The 22,889-nt window shown below is 42.6% G+C and overlaps 1 protein-coding gene across 19 annotated transcripts in view; it reads right to left on the bottom strand.

Annotated features, from left to right (window-relative positions):
- The window catches only part of RBFOX1 (RNA binding fox-1 homolog 1), a 1,926,172-nt gene that overhangs the window by 825,892 nt on the left and 1,077,391 nt on the right, over nt 1-22,889 (bottom strand). For all 19 annotated transcript variants that reach the window (XM_069486148.1, XM_069486147.1, XM_069486173.1 and 16 more), the window contains one exon: nt 21,149-21,196. In XM_069486148.1, the coding sequence (XP_069342249.1) occupies nt 21,149-21,196 (48 nt within the window). The remainder of the gene's footprint in view (nt 1-21,148; nt 21,197-22,889) is intronic.

Consider the following 22,889-nt stretch of genomic DNA (forward strand, 5'->3'; position numbering starts at 1 on the left):
AGCGCATGGCCCACAAGGCTTCCTGAAGCATCGCAAAGCCAACAAGGGCGGGGCAAAGGCTCAGATTAAGCCCGTGTGAGCCTGCAAACCTCCCATGTAGAAAGACGCCCTGGCCACTGCCTGGCGTGGGCTGGACCTGCCTGAGTGACAAGAACCTCTGATCATCTTGATGGAAGGAATCAGGCCGAGTTCCCGAGAAGGATCTGCTCCTCCACATTCCCTCCACTCAGTATATGTAAGGGAGGACAGTCCCCACTGCTGCCGCCTGGGGGTTTGAATGAAATACCGTAGCGCTGGGCACAGCGGCACAGCATCTGCCTCAGCCAAACATATGGCGCATTCCCAAAGAACATTTTTGCTAAGGTGCAGCATTGTCTGTTTCTCAAAAGCCAGAGGGAACCTATTTCTCCCAAGTTGAAATAAACCTAAGCGTACAAAAATGAAAGAATAGTCTGTTTAAAAAAAAAAAAAAATCTAGGAAATATTCATATAATGGAAGAGGACACAAAGCCATCAAAATGGGATCTTTTAAAAAAGTATTTATCGATGCAGGAAATGCTTTAGTGATGTAATAAAAACAACATTGTGTGAACACGGTTTGTTAAAATTGCAGGTGCTTCGAGGGAAAAAACAAAAAAAGAGAGAAGGTAAAATGGCAAACTGAAAGTTGTTAGAGTGGTGAGATTAATCTACTTTTTAATACTCTTCCGTATTTTTAACGTTGTACAAAGAGCATGGATGACTTTTGTGTGATTAGCAAATGACGTTTGAGCTTGGTTTCGGTGTAAGCAAAAAATGAAGCTCTCCTCCTTTTAGCACACTTGTTCAAAGTCATTTATTGCCAATGTAACAATCAACATCACCTCCTGTCTTTATTTTTCGTTGGTTAATAAGTAGAACAGGAATAAAGACATTGAATAGCATACAAAAGGAGACAGCTTGTATTTACCCACAATCCCTTTCTAGACACGGAAAAAGGAAATGTCAAGGGCTGGAGGTTTGAATCTCACCTGTAACTTCTCAGTCATCACGTATTAACAGCCTGAGGCAAGTTACACACCATGTCTGAGACCCAGTTTTCCTCTTTCGTAAAATGGCATTCGCACTCCCTGCCACATAGGTTAATTTGAAGATGATGGTAAGTAAAACCAGAAAATGTATAAAATGTGTCTGGGACTTCGTACGTACAGAGAGCATACCAGCTCTTTTTGCATGAAGCCTTCCGCACTCAACAGACAAAGGAAACTACTAGAAGAGAAAAAAAAAATGCTTTAAGGAATTTTTCTTTTCCTCCAGCCTTCCATGTTTCAATTAATTTGCTGACCAGTTAATGGGTAATTCATTACAGGGGGCTTAGCTGTCATGTACAATGTAAGCTGATCTTTAATTTCTTCCTCCAGGGCTCCAGAGCCACGTCTAGGACTCCGATAAAGAAGTCGCCTCCCACCCCAACGGCCATCCCCTCATCTCACCCACAGAGTCAGCAGGCTTCCTTTTCAAGGACAGAGGGGATTGCAGCCCTAGAAGCAATTGATAGCTCCATGCCTCCCTCCACTGCAGCAATTTCTCAGATGGCACAAGCTGATGATGTTTGCAAGACTTAGGTTCAGGAGCTTTACCGCGGCCAGCGATTGATGGCATCTTGATATTCCCTCTCCTCTGATACTTAAGCGGAGAGAGAGGATGAAAACATCTGCCCTCAATGGCTGCTCAGGAAAATTACAAAATCAAAAACTATATAAAAGCATACCTGTCTTCCTTTCAGCTAATTAAAACAGTGGCTAGAGCCGGGAGCTCGTTCTTTGTCTTGCACTGCCATCTCCTGGCCACACGAGTCTCTGCGCCAGCAGCCCACCGGTTTCACACAGAGACCAGTGAACACATCATAAGATCCTGACGTCGAACTGCGAAAATGTGCAAATAGCCCTGAAAAACCACAGGACATTTGAATTGTGTTCTCTGTGCGGTGCACGCATGCATGAAATGCAAACAGAAGTTTACAGTGCCCACCATGAGCTGGTCACATCTTGTGCCATTCACTCTCTTCCCCACCCTTGGAACAAGGCCAGGGGCCGTGGAGAAAAGAAGGGGACAGGTATTGACAGGCACTCAATGCATGACAGGTGCTTTCACGTATGTTACCTCATTTCATTCTCACAATCATTTCACGTAAGAGGAAGCATTATTTCTGTTTCAATGAGGCTTCAAAGTTACAGAAGCCATGAAGAGTCAACTTGCTGTTAATTGGTGGAAGGACGATTTGAATTCGGGTGTGTCTGACCCACAAGGCTAAGACTTGGATGGGCGCTGCCCAACCTGTGTCTCGCCACCCCACACGCCCTGCTTGCTGTGCACGGAGCAGAGCGTGCGGATCGGAGGGCTTGCTCTGGTGTGAACCACGTGATCTGTATAGTTTGGGGATACTCACACATACATAGATGTACACATGCATATATACACATGCATAAATGTACACAAGTAGATTCTAAAAAACAAAAGCTATACAGTTTTATTTTTATATATAGTCTTGTATATATATATTGTGTATGTATAATGTGTGTATGTATATATGTATATATGCTTTGTTTGTTATGAAACCTTTGTTACAAAAACTATGGGAAGAGTGGCTATATCACTCCCAAATACCTCAATATGCATCTCCTAATAAGGACAATCTCCTCCATAACCATGATTTTCCTATATAACCATGATCCTATTATCACACCTAAGAAAAGTAACTTTAATTCAAAATTAAGTCTAATGCCCACTATCCTATTGAAATGTTCCAATGGCTATTTAGAGCCTTTAAAAAAATTAACCTCAGCATTGCATTTGATTATGTCCCTTTTGTCTCCTTTAATTTAGAATACCCCCCCCCCCCCAATTTTTTGTTTCCTTGTTTTTTACATGACAATTTAATGCAAGTTGTCTGGGTAATGTCCAAGGAAGAATAAGAATTTGCTAATTAACTTTTGTCATTAAATAACTATTTCATGGAAGTAGTCTCTGGTACGCTGCATGCTGTATCCCAGGTGTTCCTCTCCGAAAGACAGTGCCACACTCATGGGGGAGCCGTCCTGCTCCCTCGCCCAGCTCTTTGTAGGCACTCAGAGCTGCAGTCGCCAAACACATGCAGCCTGGTGCGAATGGCTTGGCCTGTGAGTTTCAGCTCTCATAATATTTTTTTTTTTTCCCTTTTCTTGCATTTCCTTTGTTTCCTTTCATTTCCCTCTCTTTTCATTCCTTTTATTTTCTCTTTTTGCCTTTATCTGTTTTGCATTCGCGTTCAACTCTTCGAAAATAAGTTGTGGCAATTTCATCCTGAAATACTTGAGCATAAATCCACTGCTAATGATAACGTGATCCTACACTAGTGATTCTCAACTAGGAGCAATTTTTCAACCCCCAGGGAACACTTGGCTGTATTTAGAGACACTTTTGGTTGTCACAATAAGGGAACGGGATGCTACTGCCCTCTAGTGGGGGGAGGCCAGGGATGCTACTCAGCATCCCACCACACGAAGGACAGGCTCCACAGCAAAGAATGATCTGGTCCAGAATGTCAATAATGCCAAGGTTGAGAAACCCTTTTCTACATAACCACAAAATCATTATAAAATACATGAATTATAAACGCATTAAACATGACTATTATTAAACACATTTCTAACTTTCTTTTTCCATAAAATGATACACCTTCGTCTAGATGTCACAGTTCCCCATAACGGGGCAAGCAGCTGCAAAGTCTGATATTGAAGCGATTGTGGTCTAAACAGAAGGTGTCTCTAGTGTTCAGCTTGGAAACCTACACCAGGGAGCTCCACTCCCAAGGAGACAGGGCTGTAGGCTTCAGTATCTGAGAATATATGCCAACAGTGCTGATGCTGTTGTATTTGTTGTTTTAATTACCCTAATCCTTCTGCACAAATGAAGCAACTGACGGGCAAAGAATCTAAACTCAAAGCACAAGAATTTGACTATTTCCCAGGGAGAACTTTAAAAGGATCCTAACATTTCACTCACTGGGATAAAACAAACTGCATCTCAAAAATAGATAGCAGCGAAGAGTTCTAAGTCGGGGGGGGGGGGGGGCGGGGGGCTGAGTGGGTACTTTCCATGCTCTGAAGTTCAAAATTTGGAAGAAAAATTGAAGGCCAGAAAAAGAAAGATATTAATATCTAAACCTGCTTTAATGGATATGCCTTATTTTTCCAAGCATAATGCTGGAGAACGGCACAAGGGACTCAGTAAATGTTTACTGGATTGATCCCCAAAATAGCTCAGTTTATCTTCAGAACAACCTGCTTGAATAGAAAGGGCCAGGTATTATCTCCACTTTACAGATGTGAGGATTGAGTTACAAAGAGAGAGGCTATGTTTATGACACCAACGTTATCAGATGAAATTTCATTGGACCAAGATTTTTTGGTTGGTAAAATGACTTTGGGGAGTGTGTGTATGTGTGTGTGCGTGTGTGCACGCGTGGGGGGGTGGGGAGGGAGAAGGACAATCGTGATTATGTGTGTTGTTTGGTTATTTGCTTTTGCCTTTAATGAACTAAATTAATGATAATTTGTTGTTTTAATTACTTTCTTAACTGACTGTAGTATAGAGATGGAAAATACCTCTATCTATCCCTTCTTTCAGAGACAAATTGATCACAGACTGATCTCAGAACTACTTCTAAATCTGGTTGTACCTCTAAATACTTCTTTACATAGTTTGCCAGGCAAATCATATTGCTTGATAAAAGTTTGCTACCAATATAGGCAGCAAAGATTCTTAACCATGATAGGATAAAAAATAGACTTCTACTTACTCTGAAACCGATACATAAATAATCTGAAGTTTTCTATGAACTATGTTAAAAGTTACTCAGGCCCAATTATTATGCAGCTCAATTTGCATTTATATCGTGATCTTTGCATAAATATTAATTTAATTCCATGCTTACCATGGTAGCTAGAACAGTGGACGGCACTTCATGTTTTGACCACGATGCTTGTCTTATTACCACATTTGCTGAAAGAATGTTTTGCAGAGTTAGGTGCAAAGCTACCATCTCTCTGCCTTACAAAGATGAAACACAAAGATTTAAATTGTAACCACAGCACTCACTTTTGTGAAGTGTCACCTCCCCTGTCTGTTCCTGGTAAACTTAACGTTGACACCGGAAAAGTAAAATAAGAATATAAAATCTAAAACTCGATTGTTATTTTAGAAGAGAACTCAAGTCACCTTATCCACTAGGAGGTCAAAGAAAAAGCAGAGGATGAACAATAGCAGTAATGATAATTATAATTCCACCATTTATCGAGTTTATACACAGCTCTGGAATGATCACTATCCTACCTCCTTCCATTCTCAGCCACAGCCCTACATGGTAATTCTCCTGTGACCCCATTTCACAGGTGAGGAAACTAAGTTCAGACACACCACGTTCTGGAGACTTCCTCGAGACTACATTTTAATGAAGTAGCAGAATTAGTCTGAACTTCATCATATTTGGGAGTCTAAACTTGTCATCACCCCGCCTTGCCTCTCAGGCAGATAAATGAAAACAGTGCTAATTAATAAACACCCTAAGAGCACTAAGCAAAGCTCAGAGAAATATGAAAGAAAATAAACAACTGGAAATTAATGGTTTTATGAAGAAGTTTCTAGTATTTGTTAAGCCTCTCTCTGATGAATTAATAGTTGACAAACAGGACCTAAAAGCAGAAAGGAGGGGGACTTACATACGCAAATACTGCATCCTTCTCTTCCTCAGAGAACACACCTGAGTCCTCTTGCACGGTGTGGGTGGCTAGTTTGGACCACGCTTTGTGTAGAAATTTTAAATGTTTGCCACAGGGGCTGCCCAGAAAATGTTAGTCCCTCCCCTGTCCACTGGTACTTAGCGTAAACAGAGAGTGAGGCTACCTCCTGGAGGAGAGGGGGACCGCCGTAAATGTTTGCCCAGTGGTAGCAAAGGACTTCACGTGCTACATCTGTAAGATGTGAACAAGAATATGAACAAGAAGCATCATTTCTGGAAACTGGCCAAGTCCAGGAAGGGAAACCGAGACCAAGAAGTGAAGCTACGCAGTTCTGTCTGCAGTGAACATGACGTGGGCAATGCAAGACAGGCATTTTCCAAACGTCACTTCACTCACATTATCAACGTCACCAGTTTTGCCTAATCCGTGGGTCACTTTTACAATCTTCAGCTTATCATTTTTTTAAAAAAATTAACTCATTTATGCTTCAATATACTTTAAACACTATATCATTAGCAAAACTGAAAGACCGTCTCGTTTGCCATAAATAGATGGAGACTGTCAGCCTAAATGGGTTGAAAACACAGCAATGTTCCTCAATTGTTAAATTCTGGCCAGATATTTTGTCTGTTTAAAGCCTTTGTGCTCAACGCGTGCTCTCTCTCTCTCTCTATTCAAAAAGATTAGCAAGGGTTAGAGAGGTGTTAGAGATATAACAGCAACACACAGAGTCATTCTCTTGGACATCTGAAAGATTGAAATAGGTCTGAAAGGGAAATTTTAGTCTCACTCTATGATTCAATGACACATCCATGCAACACCTCAAATGACTTCATTTATGAATGATGGGGTGCATGCTACACTTGGAAACATCACCATAAACCACTCATCTACCAAGCCTCACCCAGCTCCTGGACCGGCTACTTAACAAGCCTTATCAACTATTCACGGTCAGTGATTAACTTCCAAAGCTTACAGCGGGCAAGATGTTAGTACTTCTTGCCATCAATCAGCCTGAGCCTCTACCCTGAGATACACAGGGCTTAAAGGATTCCCCACATCAGTTCTCTTATGTCTTAGAAGTATGGTTTCCCAAAAGTACATCATTAAGGGAATTGCTAGTACACAACCCACTCTCAAAATAGAAACTCTTTTGTTATCGGAAAACCTCCAAAGAGATCTCCCTAATCTTTGGTTTCTCTATATTTATTTTTCTTATTTTTGTTTCTGTAAGGGTAAAATGCACACAAGATTTTGAAGGCTTAGTACATATATATGTGCCTATATATACATTTTTGTGTACCTAAATATAGGTGTATATATAATGATATAAATAATTTTTATATTAACTACACGGTGAAATGATATTTTGGATATAAAGGTTAAAAAATTATATTATTAAATTTAATTTCATTTGTTTCTTCTTACCTTTTTTTTAATGTTGCCACTAGAAAATGTAACGTAACATAATGTGTGTAGTTGGCATCATATTTCTACTGGGCAGTACTGGATTAGATGTTCTCTGTAGTTCTTTACTGATTCATCATCCTAGTAACATATAAAAATTCGTCCCTAAAATAGCAACAGCCTATATAAATAGGCTCTTAATTTTATGGGGTAAAAGGCATTGGTAGGTATATGAAAAGCGTTGTCATCTCAGTTCCGTCTTCTTCTATATTAATACCTTGTATAGTGATGTCAGAAGATAAATAGCTCACTATTTTTAAAGTTAGAAAAGAGGAAAAAAGACTTCAGGGCTCATATGTCTACAGATAAAGCAATCCAACTTTGGAGCAGTCCAAACTTGTTCCCTAATCAAAGATATACTTTTAATGAGATTTTTATCCTTGATTGAAATGTAAGGCTGAAATGAATTGCTGGGTCATTACTCTGCTTCTGGGCTTAATTTTTATGTAATTCTAGCTCCCCGATGTTTTTGATATAAAGCTCTTAATTTACGCTGGATGTTTAAAACTTTCTTATTTAGGGTCTTTTGATGTAGGTAGCCTTTGAGGGCAACAACTCCATTTTGAACTTAGAGTAATATTAATAAAATAGACTTCTAGTCTCCACAGAAACATACCACACGTATCTATATCTTTGTGCGTGTTGTGTTTATGCAGGTGTCTCAGTCAAGTGTGACAAGGAGGCCTTAAGTCGTATCAGGTGTGTTGGTGATGCCATTGATTCTGTAGCTGACAGATCCATGGGCTATGGGGTGGGGCGAACCTCTGCTCTAATGGTGGCCCTGCCACCTAGTCATCGCATGGGCATGGAACATCCATTTAAGATTTCTGGGGCCGGGCGCGGTGGCTCACGCCTGTAATCCTAGCACTCTGGGAGGCCGAGGTGGGCGGATCGTTTGAGCTCAGGAGTTCGAGACCAGCCTGAGCAAGAGCGAGACCCCATCTCTACTAAAAATAGAAAGAAATTATATGGACAGCTAAAAATATATATAGAAAAAAAATTAGCCGGGCATGGTGGTGCATGCCTGTAGTCCCAGCTACTCGGGAGGCTGAGGCAGGAGGATCGCTTGAGCCCAGGAGTTTGAGGTTGCTGTGAGCTAGGCTGACGCCACGGCACTCACTCTAGCCTGGGCAACAGAGTGAGACTCTGTCTCAAAAAAAAAAAAAAAAAAAAAAGATTTCTGGAATTCCATTTCATCATCTGAAAAAAAAACGCATCTATCTGTATTTTCAATAGGCAGATTAAGTGAATCATGCTTGTAAAGCAATTAGCAAATGCCCTTGTAGGTAGAAAGCGTTTGGTACTTAAAAGTCATTTTTATTCTTTTTAAAGCATTTTTGTCTTCTGGTTCTGTGCAGAAAAATGAGTTAACATCTGGAAAGGCTCCAGGACTTCTCTTTTTTTACTGATACAAAATATTTTACATATTTATGGGACACATGTGAGTATTTGTTACATGCACAGAACGTGTCATAATGAAGTCAGAGTTTCCATCCCTGAGGGCGGCGTCCCCATTCTGGTCCTTTCTGCCCCTTCTCTGGGCTGCGGTAATAGCCTCCTTGCACCTGTATTTACTACCGGGAGGTGACCTCCGGCTAGGACCCTCCTGGGATAGGTGTGGCTGCTGTAAAACAAAGGGCGTGACTTCCCAGGACGAGGAGGAGGGTGGCATGTCACTCCATCCCCAGTCCCCATTCCTTGGAACTCCCAGGAACTGTAAGTCTCACCTCTTCGTCTACTGCTCTCAAGCCTACCCATGTGACCAAGAAACCTTCTCACCTGTGATTCAAGGTCCTCTACAGTCTGATCCCAGTGTCTGTGCATGTGTATGTGTGTGTGTGTGTGTGTGTGTGTGTATACAGTGGTGTGTTCTCTGGGCAGCATCCCTCCACCTACGTCTAATAATAACATCCCTACCCCGGCCTCCTTTCAATTTTCCTTCTGAGAAATCTTTTCAGGACCTTTTTTCCCCTTTAGGTAACCGCTCTCCTCCCTGGGAGTCCATGTGGAGCTGACACGTGTTACAAGTTCCAGGTATGCCTGAGGGTCCTAAATGCCAAACACAGCTTCCCACACCTACGGTGCCAGGAACGGGTTCAGCCGTGGACACAGGACCCAAACCCGACCAAGCCCAGGACTTTCCCACCAAAGTGGTGGAAGGTAAGTCTGGAATTGATCTCCTGAGGCCTTTTTGTTCCACCTGGGAAGAGCTCACCTGAAACAAAGTCAACTCCAAGATACACAGGCCCAGGGATGGTAACCAGCCTGTTCCTGAGGACACAGGTGTGAGCACCTGCGTTTAGCATGCGGTTGCTAAAGCCAGGCACCTCTGGATTTTCAGATACTGAAATGTATTGATTTCCTACGGCTGCTGCAATGAATCCCCACAACCTGGGTGGTGTAAAATAGCAGAAATATATTCTCTCCCGGTTCCAGGGCCAGGAGTCTGAAACAAGGTATCAGCTAGGGTGTGTTTCCTGTGATGCCCTCTCCCTAGCTCCTGGCGGCTGCCACCAATCCTGCTGTTCCCTGGCTTGTGGCTGCATCACGCCAGCCTCCACCTCCGTCACCTCACAGCTTCTTCCCTGCAAGTCTGTGTCTCTGTGTCTCCAAATCCCCCTCTTCTTATAAAAACCCCGTCAGTGGATTTAGGCCTGCCCCGTCCAGTGTGACCTCACTTAACCTGATGACTTGATCTGCAAACACCCTATTTCCACATAAGATCACACTCACAGGCACCTGGTCGGACACAGGACTTCAGCATATCTTTTTGGAGGCCACTCTTCAACCCACGACTGGGAGTTAATTCCAATTTTAGCTTAAGTCAGTCTGAATTGCATTTCTATTACAACCAAGAGAGTGCTGAATTTCCCACTTCTTTCCTACGGTAATCCTAAAATACAATTTCCCTAATATGTCTCTAAAGGAAGTGATTCTGCTTGCACTGTTCCTCCCTTTCTGGGGCCCTTTTCCTTTGTTCTTTTTGTGTGCAGATGCATTCCAGCCTGGCTAGTCTTTCAGGGCCTGGTACTTCCTCCCACAAATATTTATTCCTCCTGGAAATGTCTCAAACTAGTCTTCCCTGCATGATGGCCTTGGCTGTTATCAGTCCTCCTGCAGAGGTGTAACCGGCCTTTCTGTGAACATGACCGTGCAGCTCGTCTCCCCGACAGACCGTGTACTTCTTCCTCCCCTGCGTCTGTCCCCAGCCTGTTGTCTGTGCCAGCCGCTCTGTCGGGCACATGGGGCGTGGACCCCCTGCCCCCCTGAAGCTGACAGTCGAGCACATCAGCCCTGGGTTTCCTTTCTTTGTGCTCAATGCATTTCTGAATGACTGACACTGTCAGCGTTGTGCAGGGGTACAGGTGACCTCTGGAGATGAGACAGGGGACAGAGAAGATACTGGCTCCGAGCTAGAAGGAGGGTAGAGACCAGGCAGTGAGCAGCCAGGGGGTTTAGAAATCAGTGATCACCTGAAAATCGTGCCTCTGTCTGGTGTAGACAATTGTTGCTTTGATCTGATCCACATCCACTCTGGGAGGAAGCGCGACAGTTTTTCTTTGGGGGGTTATTTTTCCCTGATTACTGCTCCACATCATTACTGTTGGGCTGGCATCATGTCGGCACTTCAGGCGTGGGGGCGTGAGCTGGGCCTGGTTGGCCGATACCCAAATCCCCCCATCTGAGCTCTATGGGGGTTCAGTTTAGTCAATGGGTCTGTGGGGCGGGGCAGAGTGACCCATGACATCAGAGAAGGCACATCGAAGAAATTTGCTGAAGTTAGGGCTGTTTGGGAAAACAAGCTCTCTTTCTATTGGGGCTGCTGAATTGGTAGAACATAATCCTGGAACGGCTGGTGTCTGCCTCCCCACGTCACAGCAGCATCCAAACCCAGGGAAAGCAGAGAGTGGGATCAGTCATGGAGGGTGAAGTCTCCTACAGAAGCATTTGAGCACTGGAGTCCAGGAGAACTAAAGTCAATTAGTGTATGTGTCAGTCGAGATTCTATCACATAAAACAGAATTCCTCACTGACCTTTTTTCCTTTTATTTTCTGTATTTTATTTTCTTTCTCTCTCTCTCTCTCTTCCCTCCTTTCTCCTCTCCTATCCTCTCTCTCTCAACTCCCCACCACCCCAAAATAGCCTATACTTTTTCTTTTTTATGCATAAAACAATTCAGAGTATATAGTTATTTATATTTTATGTCTATTTTTCCAGCAGACTCTAAGGTCCATGGTAGCAGATTCCAAGAAACTATGTGTTTTGATGACCCTTGTATTTCCAGTGGCTCAAAAATAGAAATTAAAGATAAATACCTATTTCTATCTAATGTGACCCTTAGCCTCCAATATGAAGGGGACCTACAGTCTTAGAATGAATGTGCTTAATGACTATCGCCTAACCTCCCCAACTCCAAATAACGTTTAAACCTTTAACAGAATGCACAAACATAACCAAGCAACTTAAAATCAACTGTTTGATACTGATACTTCATAGTTATCATCATATCTGCTTCGTCATGTCAACAGTTTTAAAGACAATTTGGAACGTGAAAACAGGATGTTAAATGACACGCAATTTTATGAACTGTCAGAATTATTGGAGTAAGTTGATAAATAAAGGGGTCTAACTTATTTGGGGCAGTAGCCCTTGAAGGATATCTGTGAGCAAGGTGAAGGAAATGAAGTTATTTCCTCAGTAAGTGTATCAAAATAGATTTCTGATAAAATACATATATCTGCCCCCAAATTAAGGGCTGAAATTGATCCTATTTAAATAGACAGTTATGTTTCAAGGATATAAGTAGTTGCTTTAATTTCATGAATAGTAATAGGTCTGGAGACTCCTGCAAGATTAAGAAACTTCCATCTAGTGAGGTGAAAGGTGAGAGTTGGGGAGGCCTCGTGGCAGGTTCCTGTAGGCTGCTCTTTTGGGAATCACCCCATCTCTCAGTCTCTAAGTTGCCACAACCCCGACAGGCCCCATTTCAGCAAACACAAAGCCACCTTAAATCTAGAAAACTTTTCCCCTCCTGAATCAGCATCTAGGATCAGCGTGTGCCCAGCAGATTCAATCAGGTAACAACCCTGAGAGCTCTCAGCCTGCTTTTCACAATCGATAAGGACTCCTCTCCGGGGCTGTCTTCACAGGAGTCGTCGTCCAATTCCTGTGCTTGGCCCCTTGGTAATATTTCACTGGAGACGTTTGTTACAGACTATGGTGTCTCCTTTGGAGGTTGTTTTCATCTGTGAATGTCTAATGCTCAACAGGAATATCAATTGTTTATCCTGATCTCTATTGCTGTGCCTTTCAGCAATATCACTGATACTAACAACTACGCGTTGAGTAACTATGTGCTGGGAACCAGACTGATACTTTAGCTATATTATGGATAAGATTCACAACGACCTTAAGAGGTAGGTGGTGTCATTATCATTTCTTTACAGAAGAGGAATCAGACGTGCAGTAAAGTTAGGGAACTTGCCCAAACTCAGTCCTATACTCAGCCCTAGATGGATTCCAATAGACTCCTTCCACTTTTCTACCATGTCTTACTTTCTATTCCTCAAATCATAGATTAATGAAATTATATTTGAATATAAGAAAACATAAATATTTATCTTTTCCCATGCAAATTTTGCACATGATCATAATCAGAAGCACACGTAATTTTGTGGGATGTGTGGTTATCCAACATTATATCAATTATTATCCATGGACCTGTGACACAGCATAGTCATCATTTTCAATGGCTGCATACTGGTCCATCATGTTCTGATTTCAACATAAGTCATTCCTTTAACTTGTTGCCAATATTTTGATATTACTAGTAAAAGAACAGCGGTGGCTCTGTTCCTGAGGCCTTTGCTTCTACTGGACTGGGATAATAAGAAAAAATGAGTAGACTGGGTCAAAAGAAATAACTATCTGTGTGACTATTCACAGGTATGAGCACTCTGGTTTTTAAATGGTTTCCACCAAATTGCAACATTCCCAGTAAAGAACCTCACCAGGATGGGAAGAGATAATGTTCTTATTTTATGTTAACATGGCTAACTTGGTGGGTAGACATTGTTTATCACATGGCTTTAATTTGCATTTCATACAGCTGTCAAGGAAAGGTGTTTATTGTGTGTTTGACTATACTGATGCCTGACTTGGGGTGGATTTTCTGATAGATCCTCAGCTCCTGGACTTCAATGATTTCTCCATGAAAACATTACTGTCATAGGGGCAAAATTAATGTGTCAATTTGTGAGTTGATAAATTAGATCAACAGAAAACCTCAATTTGAATAGATAAAATTAAAAAATATTTTTTTCCTTACTGCAAGTTAGCGTGCTATTCTGAGGGGACGTACAAGTTGGCTTCAAGTTTTTCAATTATTCCTTTGACTTAGTTCTCTACAACCATGGGTACCAGTTACTTACCTGGATCAGGTGGCTGAGAAGAGCTGTCAGCCTTCCTGGTCAGGTCGGATCCTGCCTGCCTGGCACATGCAGAGAATTTGTTTCTCCCTTTGCTCTCTTAACCAAAAGCCAGAACTTCTTGAGCTTGAGGATTTTTTTCTGTTCTATAGGATCTGTCCTCCAATCCACTCAGAAAACATTTTGGTTAAAAAGCAAATATGAAATTTGCTAAGAAGGTAGATCTTAAGTGTTCTCACCACACTGACGCACACAAAACAAAAAGAAATGTTAACTATATACACTAGGTAATGATTATGTTAGCTTGATTACAGTGATTATGTCACAGTGTATATGAGTATCAAAACATCAAGCTATGCACCTTACACATATACACTTTTTGTTTGTCAATCACACTTCACTAAAGCTAGAAAATCAAACACAAAAAACCTCCAGCCAATCTGCAAATTCTGATAGCTTTTAGTTTAAAAGGGCCAGAGTAAGAGACAATGCGTTTTTGATGACTTTAGGCAAAAATAAATTCTAACCTATAACCATCCAAAAAAGCCTAGTAAATTGATAAAAACTCAATGTAACAAGTGCAGGTGTGTTTGTGTGATAGGTTTGTGCACTCACGTGTGCGTGCTTTCCCCAACCCACCCTCGGATTCTGTTGTTATTGTATCAGGTTCCATCAAAAATTATTTCAGCAACCTAGTTGCTGAGATGGATGTCTTAATCCTGGGGTTTTCTGACCTTGATCAACATGAAGAAAATTTCAGCTGAACTGTGCAAAAGGACTGGGACAACATAAATCACTTTGGACAGGGCATGCTTTCCATCTAAAGTGTGAAGTCACCCAATCACATATCAAGAAGTGGGATAATAAAACCTACCAACTGAAGAGAGGGAAAAATTAATTAACACTCACTCCACTCATCCAAAAAAAAGCCACTGCCATTTTTTTTTTTTTTTTTTGAGAAGAGATGACAAAACCATCATGGAAAAATAGCTATGCACTTGATTAAGTGTTTCCTAAATGCATTTTAATTCAGAGTTTAAAGAAAGAACTATCTCTAAAAATTACACAAAAGAATAGACTTGCCTTTTTTTAAGTAAAACAAATGGCAAATGAAAATAATAGCTATAATTAATGGTATTAAAATGTAAGTGATTCAGCCCCAATTAATACAGAATTGCAAAGAGATGACAAATAGCACTGTAGACAAATCACACTTTTTAAATTAAGATATCAAAACATAACCCTAGTTATCTGAGGATGATGTCAGGTACATTATCACCATAATGTAATCAATAGAGTAGGCTTCTCAGGAGCCTAGGAGAGTGTGTCTACACATGCCTGATATAATGTTCTTATTTGTTAAATTGTTTTTAAACCATGCACTATTCAGGACTATACCAGTGTCTTGTTAGGCTGCACATCCATACCATAAGGGAAATAGTCATGTTCTAAACAACAGAAGCGTCCTTGGGCTTAAACACAGAGCATTTGGCTTTGTTTCACTCATCAGTTGCCAGATTCTGTGCCAAGAACAAACAACCTATACCTGGCACACGTGCGGTGGCTCCCATTCCTTCATCCTTGGCAGGCATCACTAATCAATCAAGCATTCTTTCTGGTAGAACCCAGATGCCACAACCTCAGGCTCCTGATCAACAGGGCATTCTATGCAGCCACCATCAATCTGAGTTGACACCAGAGATTCAGTTTGTAACCACCCACTGGTCGACAAATTTAATTGTGCTTTCCAATCCTGTTTATGCCTTTACTCAGACTGATAAGTACCTGCAGGATACACAAAACCCTAGAGGGTCATTGAGGACCTCGTATCTAGTTTAAGCTTTGTAATTTACTTTGCTATTTTCTTAACTGGTCCTAGATGTACCTTCTCTGATTCCACCAGGGATCTAAGAAACTGAGTCAAAGATTAAAAAAGAGTAGGAAAAAAGCAAATGTAAGTGTATTAATAAGGTAGCTTGCACTTAGGGAAGGTATATCCTATACCCCACCAGGATGCTAAGTATGTTCACGCACTGAGTCCCACTGTGACTCCCAAAACTAACCTCTCCTCCTTTCCATTTTAACATGAGAACTTGAGCAACTAAGAAGCTAAACAATCAGGAAGTGGCCAAGCTAGGATTCAAACACAGGCCTTTGAGAATCCCACACTAAAGTTCTTAGTGACTCTGTTTCAGCTGTGATGCTTCAGACTGGTCCCCCAAAGCCGACTTCAAGGCTGACAGGAGGGTGTATCAGACAAATGGCCCGATCTACCTCAAGGGTGTTTCACTGCACTCTCTACATTACACCTGTGCCCGTGACATCGCAGAGTGTGCCCAGCATCCCTCACCATGTCATTTGGGGTTTCTGGGCCATCAGAGGCTGACTGAACTCGACACCACATCCATCTTGGAAGCTCTGCCAGTTTTTACCTGCCTCCGCCTCCCCCAGCCCACCACCACCACCCTCACGTTTTCCAAAAATAAATGAGAGGGGAGAGTATGACTAACACCTCCTTTTCAAAGCTTAGGAAAAGAGTTAACCTGCAGATAAAATATGAAAGGCAGGTGCAGAGACCCATCCTAGAGTAAGGAGCTCTCGTCTACAAAAATAACTCTCAGTCATGCTGGGAAGTGAAGCACAAACTGGAACCACGGGCGTTTGATGATTCCAAAGACCAGACCCCCTTGAGGGCCCCGAGATAATACCCGAGGATGACTGATTAAGAGGAAATTAAATGCAGGGACACATCACAGAATGGCATATAGCATTCGGTCCAGGTTATTTCTGTTCTGTTCAGGGCTTGGTTACAGTAATTCTCATAAGTAGAGCTACCAGTTAGCCGTGTGCCAGCCACTGGGTGTGTTGAGCATTAAGGGCATGTATTGCTTTTTCCTGTGCAGCATCCTTGGCAGAGGTAGTGTTGCCTAGTGGTTAGGAGTCACACAAAGACTTCCTGGGTGATCTCAGGCACGTTTGCTAACCCTTCCTTCCCTCATTTTGTCATCTGTAATATGGGGACACATGTCACATGTATCTTAAAGGATCTTTATAAGGATTTGATCATAGAATGCACATAAAGTGCTAAAAATGGTCTTTGGCATTTAGTAAATTCTCAATGCTAGCTAGTTGCTATTATTATTATTCATTTTCTACTCTGGAAAAAAAATCATCAAGGTTTCTTTGGGGGACCACTCCTCCCTCTAACATTTAGTCCATATAAGTCATTCAGCTGGGACCCGTCCTACTTCTGGTGGGGGTGAGGGAGGCAGACACGTAGAGTACTGTCCTCCCTGGCTAAGTGACCCCTGTTCAGCCAGTGAGCCTCGCAGCCGGGAATTGTGCTGACACTGCTGGGAAATAAGCTCCTCCTTTTCACAGGTAGAATCTAAGGCTATGGCTGGTGGTCATCACCTTTACCGCCTGGTGAAATTTAAACACCAGGACCCAGCTGTATTGGAAAACAGTCCAATTTTACCCAACAAATGTCATTTTTTCTTTCTTTAGGCTGTTATTTTTCTTACCTGCAAAGTGGGGATGATGATGGTGCCTGCCACACATAGCTGTTGTGAGAATTCAGAGGCAGTAGGGATGAGAGTAAGAATCATAAAAAGACAAGTTCAGAACTCTCAGCGTTAACTGCAGCGTGATAGCGTCTGTCTCCCAATCACAGCTTCAGTCCGACCCAGTCTGAAAGTCGCCATAACTTTGAAAACCACTCCAACTCCTTCCGTGCAATTTCACAGAGGATCTGGAACTGTCTGGCCACACCAGGCCAGGCAGTAAGAGAGAAGAGGAAGCCCTGTCTGTGTTTATAGCCTATGACAAATGGGCTCTGGTCTCCGCCTGACAGATTCTCCCCCCACTGATCCATCAGCCTCTGCTCTCATCACCTGAAATGCAGTCTTCATGATAGTATTGAAATTCAGATGGATTTTACACCACAAATAAAAATGAATTTAAATGCCTCAGTTCCCCAGCAGAAACACAGGTGCTGCAAATGTCAAACGCGTGCGGTGTTGCGAGGCCACGCAGCCGCTCGGGGGGATGGGTTACCTGCCCCCATCAACTTTGCTGAATCTGCGTCGGCTCCTCGGTATTCACCTGTGGGAGGCAACAATCGCGCTCCTGCTTTCCGTTCAAGGGAGAAAATCTCCACCAGCCCCTTAATGTCTCCCTGTGACACCCTCTGAAAGATTGTAAGAAATGGCCAGGAACCCCTCCATGCACAGGTAACGTTCGCAGGGGCCCTGCTAATTGGCAGGCTCAGAAGCAAAAGAGAAACATAAAAAAAAAAAAAACATTCCAATGGACATTATGAATCCCCCCACACAGCCAGGCAAGGTTTTCCAAATGACAATTAGCTTTCTGTCACCCTGATAGAAAACAGGTAAGATAAAGAAAAATAGAAAAACAGGAGAAGGAAAAAAAATTCTTTCCTTCTGTTAATAGTCTCCGGTCCTTGTGTGCGGACCAAGAACGATCTTCCGGCTCTTCATTAGGATGAGGGCTCTCTTCAGCTCTTGAAATTCACCGTTTATCTTCCATCATTAGAGCTGGTTTAGGATTCAAGGGGAAAATGACTCATCTCAAGGTAAACGGTCCCACCGACTGGCAGGGAATAGGAATGAGGCAGGTGACTGGAGAGGCTCTGTTGGACTCGACAGAAAACTTGGCATTTTGTGTTTTCTAAAATTCTTCTACCAAGAAGATTATCGACGATGTACAAGGGTATAGACGGAAGGACACAGATACACCCACACGTACAGAATATACGGAATAGACGTAGGCAGGAAGGGAAGATGAAAGAAAAAACAAAAGGTATGAAAGTTATCCTTGGGAAGCGTCTAGTCCTGCAGGGGCTGCTGAGCGTCCTGAGCCACAGGAAACTGAGCGTCCCAGAACACGCCGCAGTTTTCCTCCGGAGCACTCGGCAGTCGCCAAGTCCACACAGGCCAAGGGGCCGCTGCTTCAGAGACAGGTTTCCTGATTATTTTGGCACCTCTGCTGTTCCTTGTCACTTCAATTCCACTTTATCAAATTACCGATTTTGCCAGAAGCACTTGGATTAAATGGAGAGGGATACACAAACACACACACACACACACACACACACACAGGAGCAAGTGTCATCGCTTCAGTGGTGAAATTTCATAATTACACGTCAGCGTGGCAGAAGGACCAGAGTGCGTTCTTGGAACTGGATGGCCATCACTCCGGCAGCTTAGGGCTGCTGTCTCCCATGTGGCCTCAGGCCATATCACTGTGCGTGGGGGGTGGGAGTGGGGGTCTTTTTCTGGGAGCGGGGAGATGCTGACCCTCTGGGATGACTAGAGTTTACAGCTTGACTTTTCCATTAACAGAAAGGACTCCAGTACAGAGAGCACCTCCCAAAACCTTGCCCCCAACTTCTAACCACATGGAGGGACCCAGGGAAGCTATAGCCTACGTATAAGATTCACTACATTACTAAGAATTTTTTTTTAAAAGAAAGAAACAAAGAAAAGCCACCAACCACACCCCCTCCCCGCCTTTAATAGAGGGAATAAAAAATCCTTAGAGAAAGATAGTGAGAATTTGCAGTAGGTGTTATTTTTTTTTAATTGCTAAGAGTCATCACCAATTAATTGCAGCCAAATGTTTAGCAATTTTTCTATCAGTCATGCGAGCTCAAGTTGAGAACATAACTGGACAGCCCTTCAGAAATGAGGCTTCATTTGAAGCATCTGACTCAACCCAGCAATATATGAAAAAGCACAGAAATGCACGTGTGTGCGTACATGTGTATGTGTGTGTTCCCCTTTTTAGAGAAGAGCTGAAACCATGTACAGAGTGAGCGTGATGACATTTCTCCACCAGCGTCTCTCTGCTCTCCCGGAGCAGCCAATGACCTGGGCAATCGTTATCATCATGATGTAGGAACCAAAGGCAGTCTGGGCAGGTGGAGAACCCACCCAGAACTTATCCTGGCAGCTCACCGACCTTGTTCCTAATGGAGCTGAGTTGTTCTAATAGCATCAGTTCCTATGTTATCTTTCAAACGCTACTGACAAACAAATTAAAAAAAACAAACAACAACAACAACAAAACAAGATACCAGACAGAAACATGTTTGCGGATTCCACAGAAGCCCAAGGGAAGTGGAAATATCCTAAACTCTGGAAGCAGGTCTGGAAACATGCTGAGTGCTGGGCAGGGCAGAACACTGGTGAGATACTTTGGACACATGTTTTGCCTAAGCAGCAACTCCATTTGTCCAACTCACGAAATGCACACATGCGTGTACACCAGCACGCAAACACGCAGCGAGTGCAAACGTGAACTGATAATGCCCTTGCCTGCAAACTAGAGCAACACACAACTCTGAGCTGGGATTGTGCAGTTTGAATCTAAGCTACCATATCATTATTCATTCCGACACGAGGAGATTAACAATCCCTAAAATAATGCATGGCAATTGCTTTTCATTTAAAAGCACATTTTGTTTTGAAAAGTCCTCAACCACCTTATTAATCGGCAGACGTACCTGGGCCATCCTCAGATCAGAGCTGAAAACCTCTGCTTGAAATAATAACCTATTTGACAATAATGGTAGTGTTGAAAAGAGAAACATCTTTCAAAACTGTGGAATGATGTCAAAAGTAGCCGGGAGGTATGTACTCTCCATTCACTTGTTTGACCTCTGTGGATCCAAGGCATTAAGGGTAAAATTTGATCTGTGGGGATGTGCTTTGCCGCAGAAACTTCTGTGAACTCTTGTCAATAAAGAGATGCTGTGAAAATGTTAAAGAACGATTGTTTAACGGCTGCTTTTCCTGAGGGCTTCCACACCAAGTGTAACAAGATAAATAGGTGGAGGGGTGAACTCTATCTAAATATGTAGGAATCGACCTTCGCCCCTTAATTTCAAATGCACATAGGAATGTGTCATGGTGGAAATTGAGGCTTTTATCCAAGTCCAAGTGCATGAATCAGATTTACAGGGACAAACCCTGGGAAACCCAATATTATACACTCTATAATATCTGTAATATTGTATATTCTATAATATATGTGATACTATGTACTCTATAACATATGTAACATTTTATATTTATATATATATATATACACACACACATATATATATACACATACATATATATATATATATATACATATAGTAACCAGCAACAATATTCAACTGAAATGAGACAAGAGTTAAAGGATAAATAAGTTATTTTCCTGAAAAGAAGGGTATGACTAAACGACACTCAGCACCCAATTTTTCGCAACCTTAATTACACACTCTTCACTGAAGCCATCAGAAATAACACAGATTGCAAGGGGGTGGGGAATGGCAAACGTTTTTAAGTATGATTGTTTTTAAATGTCTAACAGCCCACAAATCACCTGCAAACCATCACCCAGTGAGGCATGTCTTAAACACTCAGGTTGAAATCACGGAGTTCTTGTTTTGTTCGAAACCCAGATGATGAGAAATATCGACTCACCTTTCTGTCTTCTATTTCCCCGCAGGTCGTGCAGTCTCCTTTGATATCCTGTGAGGAGGAGAAAAGAGAGACAAAGGACAGGAGTTAGACTTATGGTCAGAGAACATTCAGTGGTGTCGTTGAAATGCCCTTTAAAATAACAAAGGGCTCCCACTCCTACCAGTTCTTTCTCGAGTCATTGCCCTTTATAGTGCTTATAGAAGTATATGCCGAGGTGTGTGCGTTAGAGACATATGGATGTTATAAGTGAGCTTTATTACATGCAGATGCGGAGTGAAGGCGATAGCTATGGATCAGAGGCCACAACAGAGAGGAGCTGATGGCTCATAAAATAACCCACCCGAAATACCTTTGCTCATATCAGCAGAGACTGCCTCTAATCAGATTTAATGTCTCTCACATTCCAAATTTAGCACAGTCAGATTTATCTTGTTTCAACGAAAAACCACCACTACCTATTTTTCATCCTTCCATCCATACATCCACCTACCCAACTATCCATCCAACCTTTCATCCATCCTCCATCTCTCCATTAATCCATTCATCCACCAATCCACCCAATCATCCATTCATTCTCCATCCTTCCTTCCTCCATCCTCTATCCATCCACTGACCCACTCACCAATCCATCCAATCATCCATTCTGTCTCCATCCTTCCTTCCTCCATCCTCTATCCATCATCCATCCTCCATCCATCTACCCATGCACCCACCCATCCATCTATCCATCCATCCATATTTATTGCATACCTTCTTTGTATGCATTTCTTTTCCTGTGGTTCTAGAACAGAAAGGTGAAAAAATCATGGTTCCTACCCTCAAGGAAATCACTAGCTAGATGGAAAGACAGACGTTCCCACAAGCAATTGTGACAGCAATTCACTCATTCAAATGAAACTTCCTCAGCACCTACTGCCTGCCTGGCCCTGCCCAGGGCACAGAAGACTCAGTAATGCACAACACACCTGGAGGCCCTGCCCTGGTGAGGGTCACATTCTGCTGGAAAAGACAGACAATAAAAACCGCACCCCAGTAAATGGCATTCAGAAAAGAATAGGTACTATGAAGAAAAACAAAGCCTGGAAGAGGGGATGGGAACTGAGAGTAGGGAATAAGATTTTACATGTAAAAAGAAGTGGCCACTGAGCAAAGGCTTGAAGGAAGTTAGGGGATGAGCCAAAGAGCCAACTGGGGAAGGGGACCCCGGGCAAGGGCAGGGCGAGTGCAAAGCCCCAGGGGGAAATGCATCTCCCAGCCAACACAAGGGGATGGAGGTCTCTGTGGCTGGGGAGCAGGGAGAGAGGAAAATAGGGACATGAGATCAGAGGAGGATGTTTGCTTTTATTCTGAGACAGGTGAGGAACCACCGAGTTGTCTTATTGTTGTAAAACACACACGACATGTACCATTTTGCATTTCTAAGTGCACCATTCAATGGCATTAAGTACATTCACATTGTTGTGCAGCCATCGCCACCATCCATCTCCAGAACTTTTCCATCTTCCAAGACGGTCCTCGCTAAACAATGCCCCATCCTCCCTCTCCCCAGCTCCTGGCAACCATCATCCCACTTTCTGTCTCCATCAGTTTGGCTACTCTAGACACCCTGTTTTATCACTCTGCTGGGAACGCCGTAACAAAATACCACAGAACTGGGGGCTTAAACAATGGAAATTTATTTTCTCCCAGTTCTGGAGGCTGGAAGTTCAAGTTCTGTCCGGGTTCCTGGTGAGGGCTCCCT

This window comes from Eulemur rufifrons, chromosome 14 (genome assembly GCF_041146395.1).
Source record: "Eulemur rufifrons isolate Redbay chromosome 14, OSU_ERuf_1, whole genome shotgun sequence".
NCBI lineage: Eukaryota > Metazoa > Chordata > Mammalia > Primates > Lemuridae > Eulemur > Eulemur rufifrons.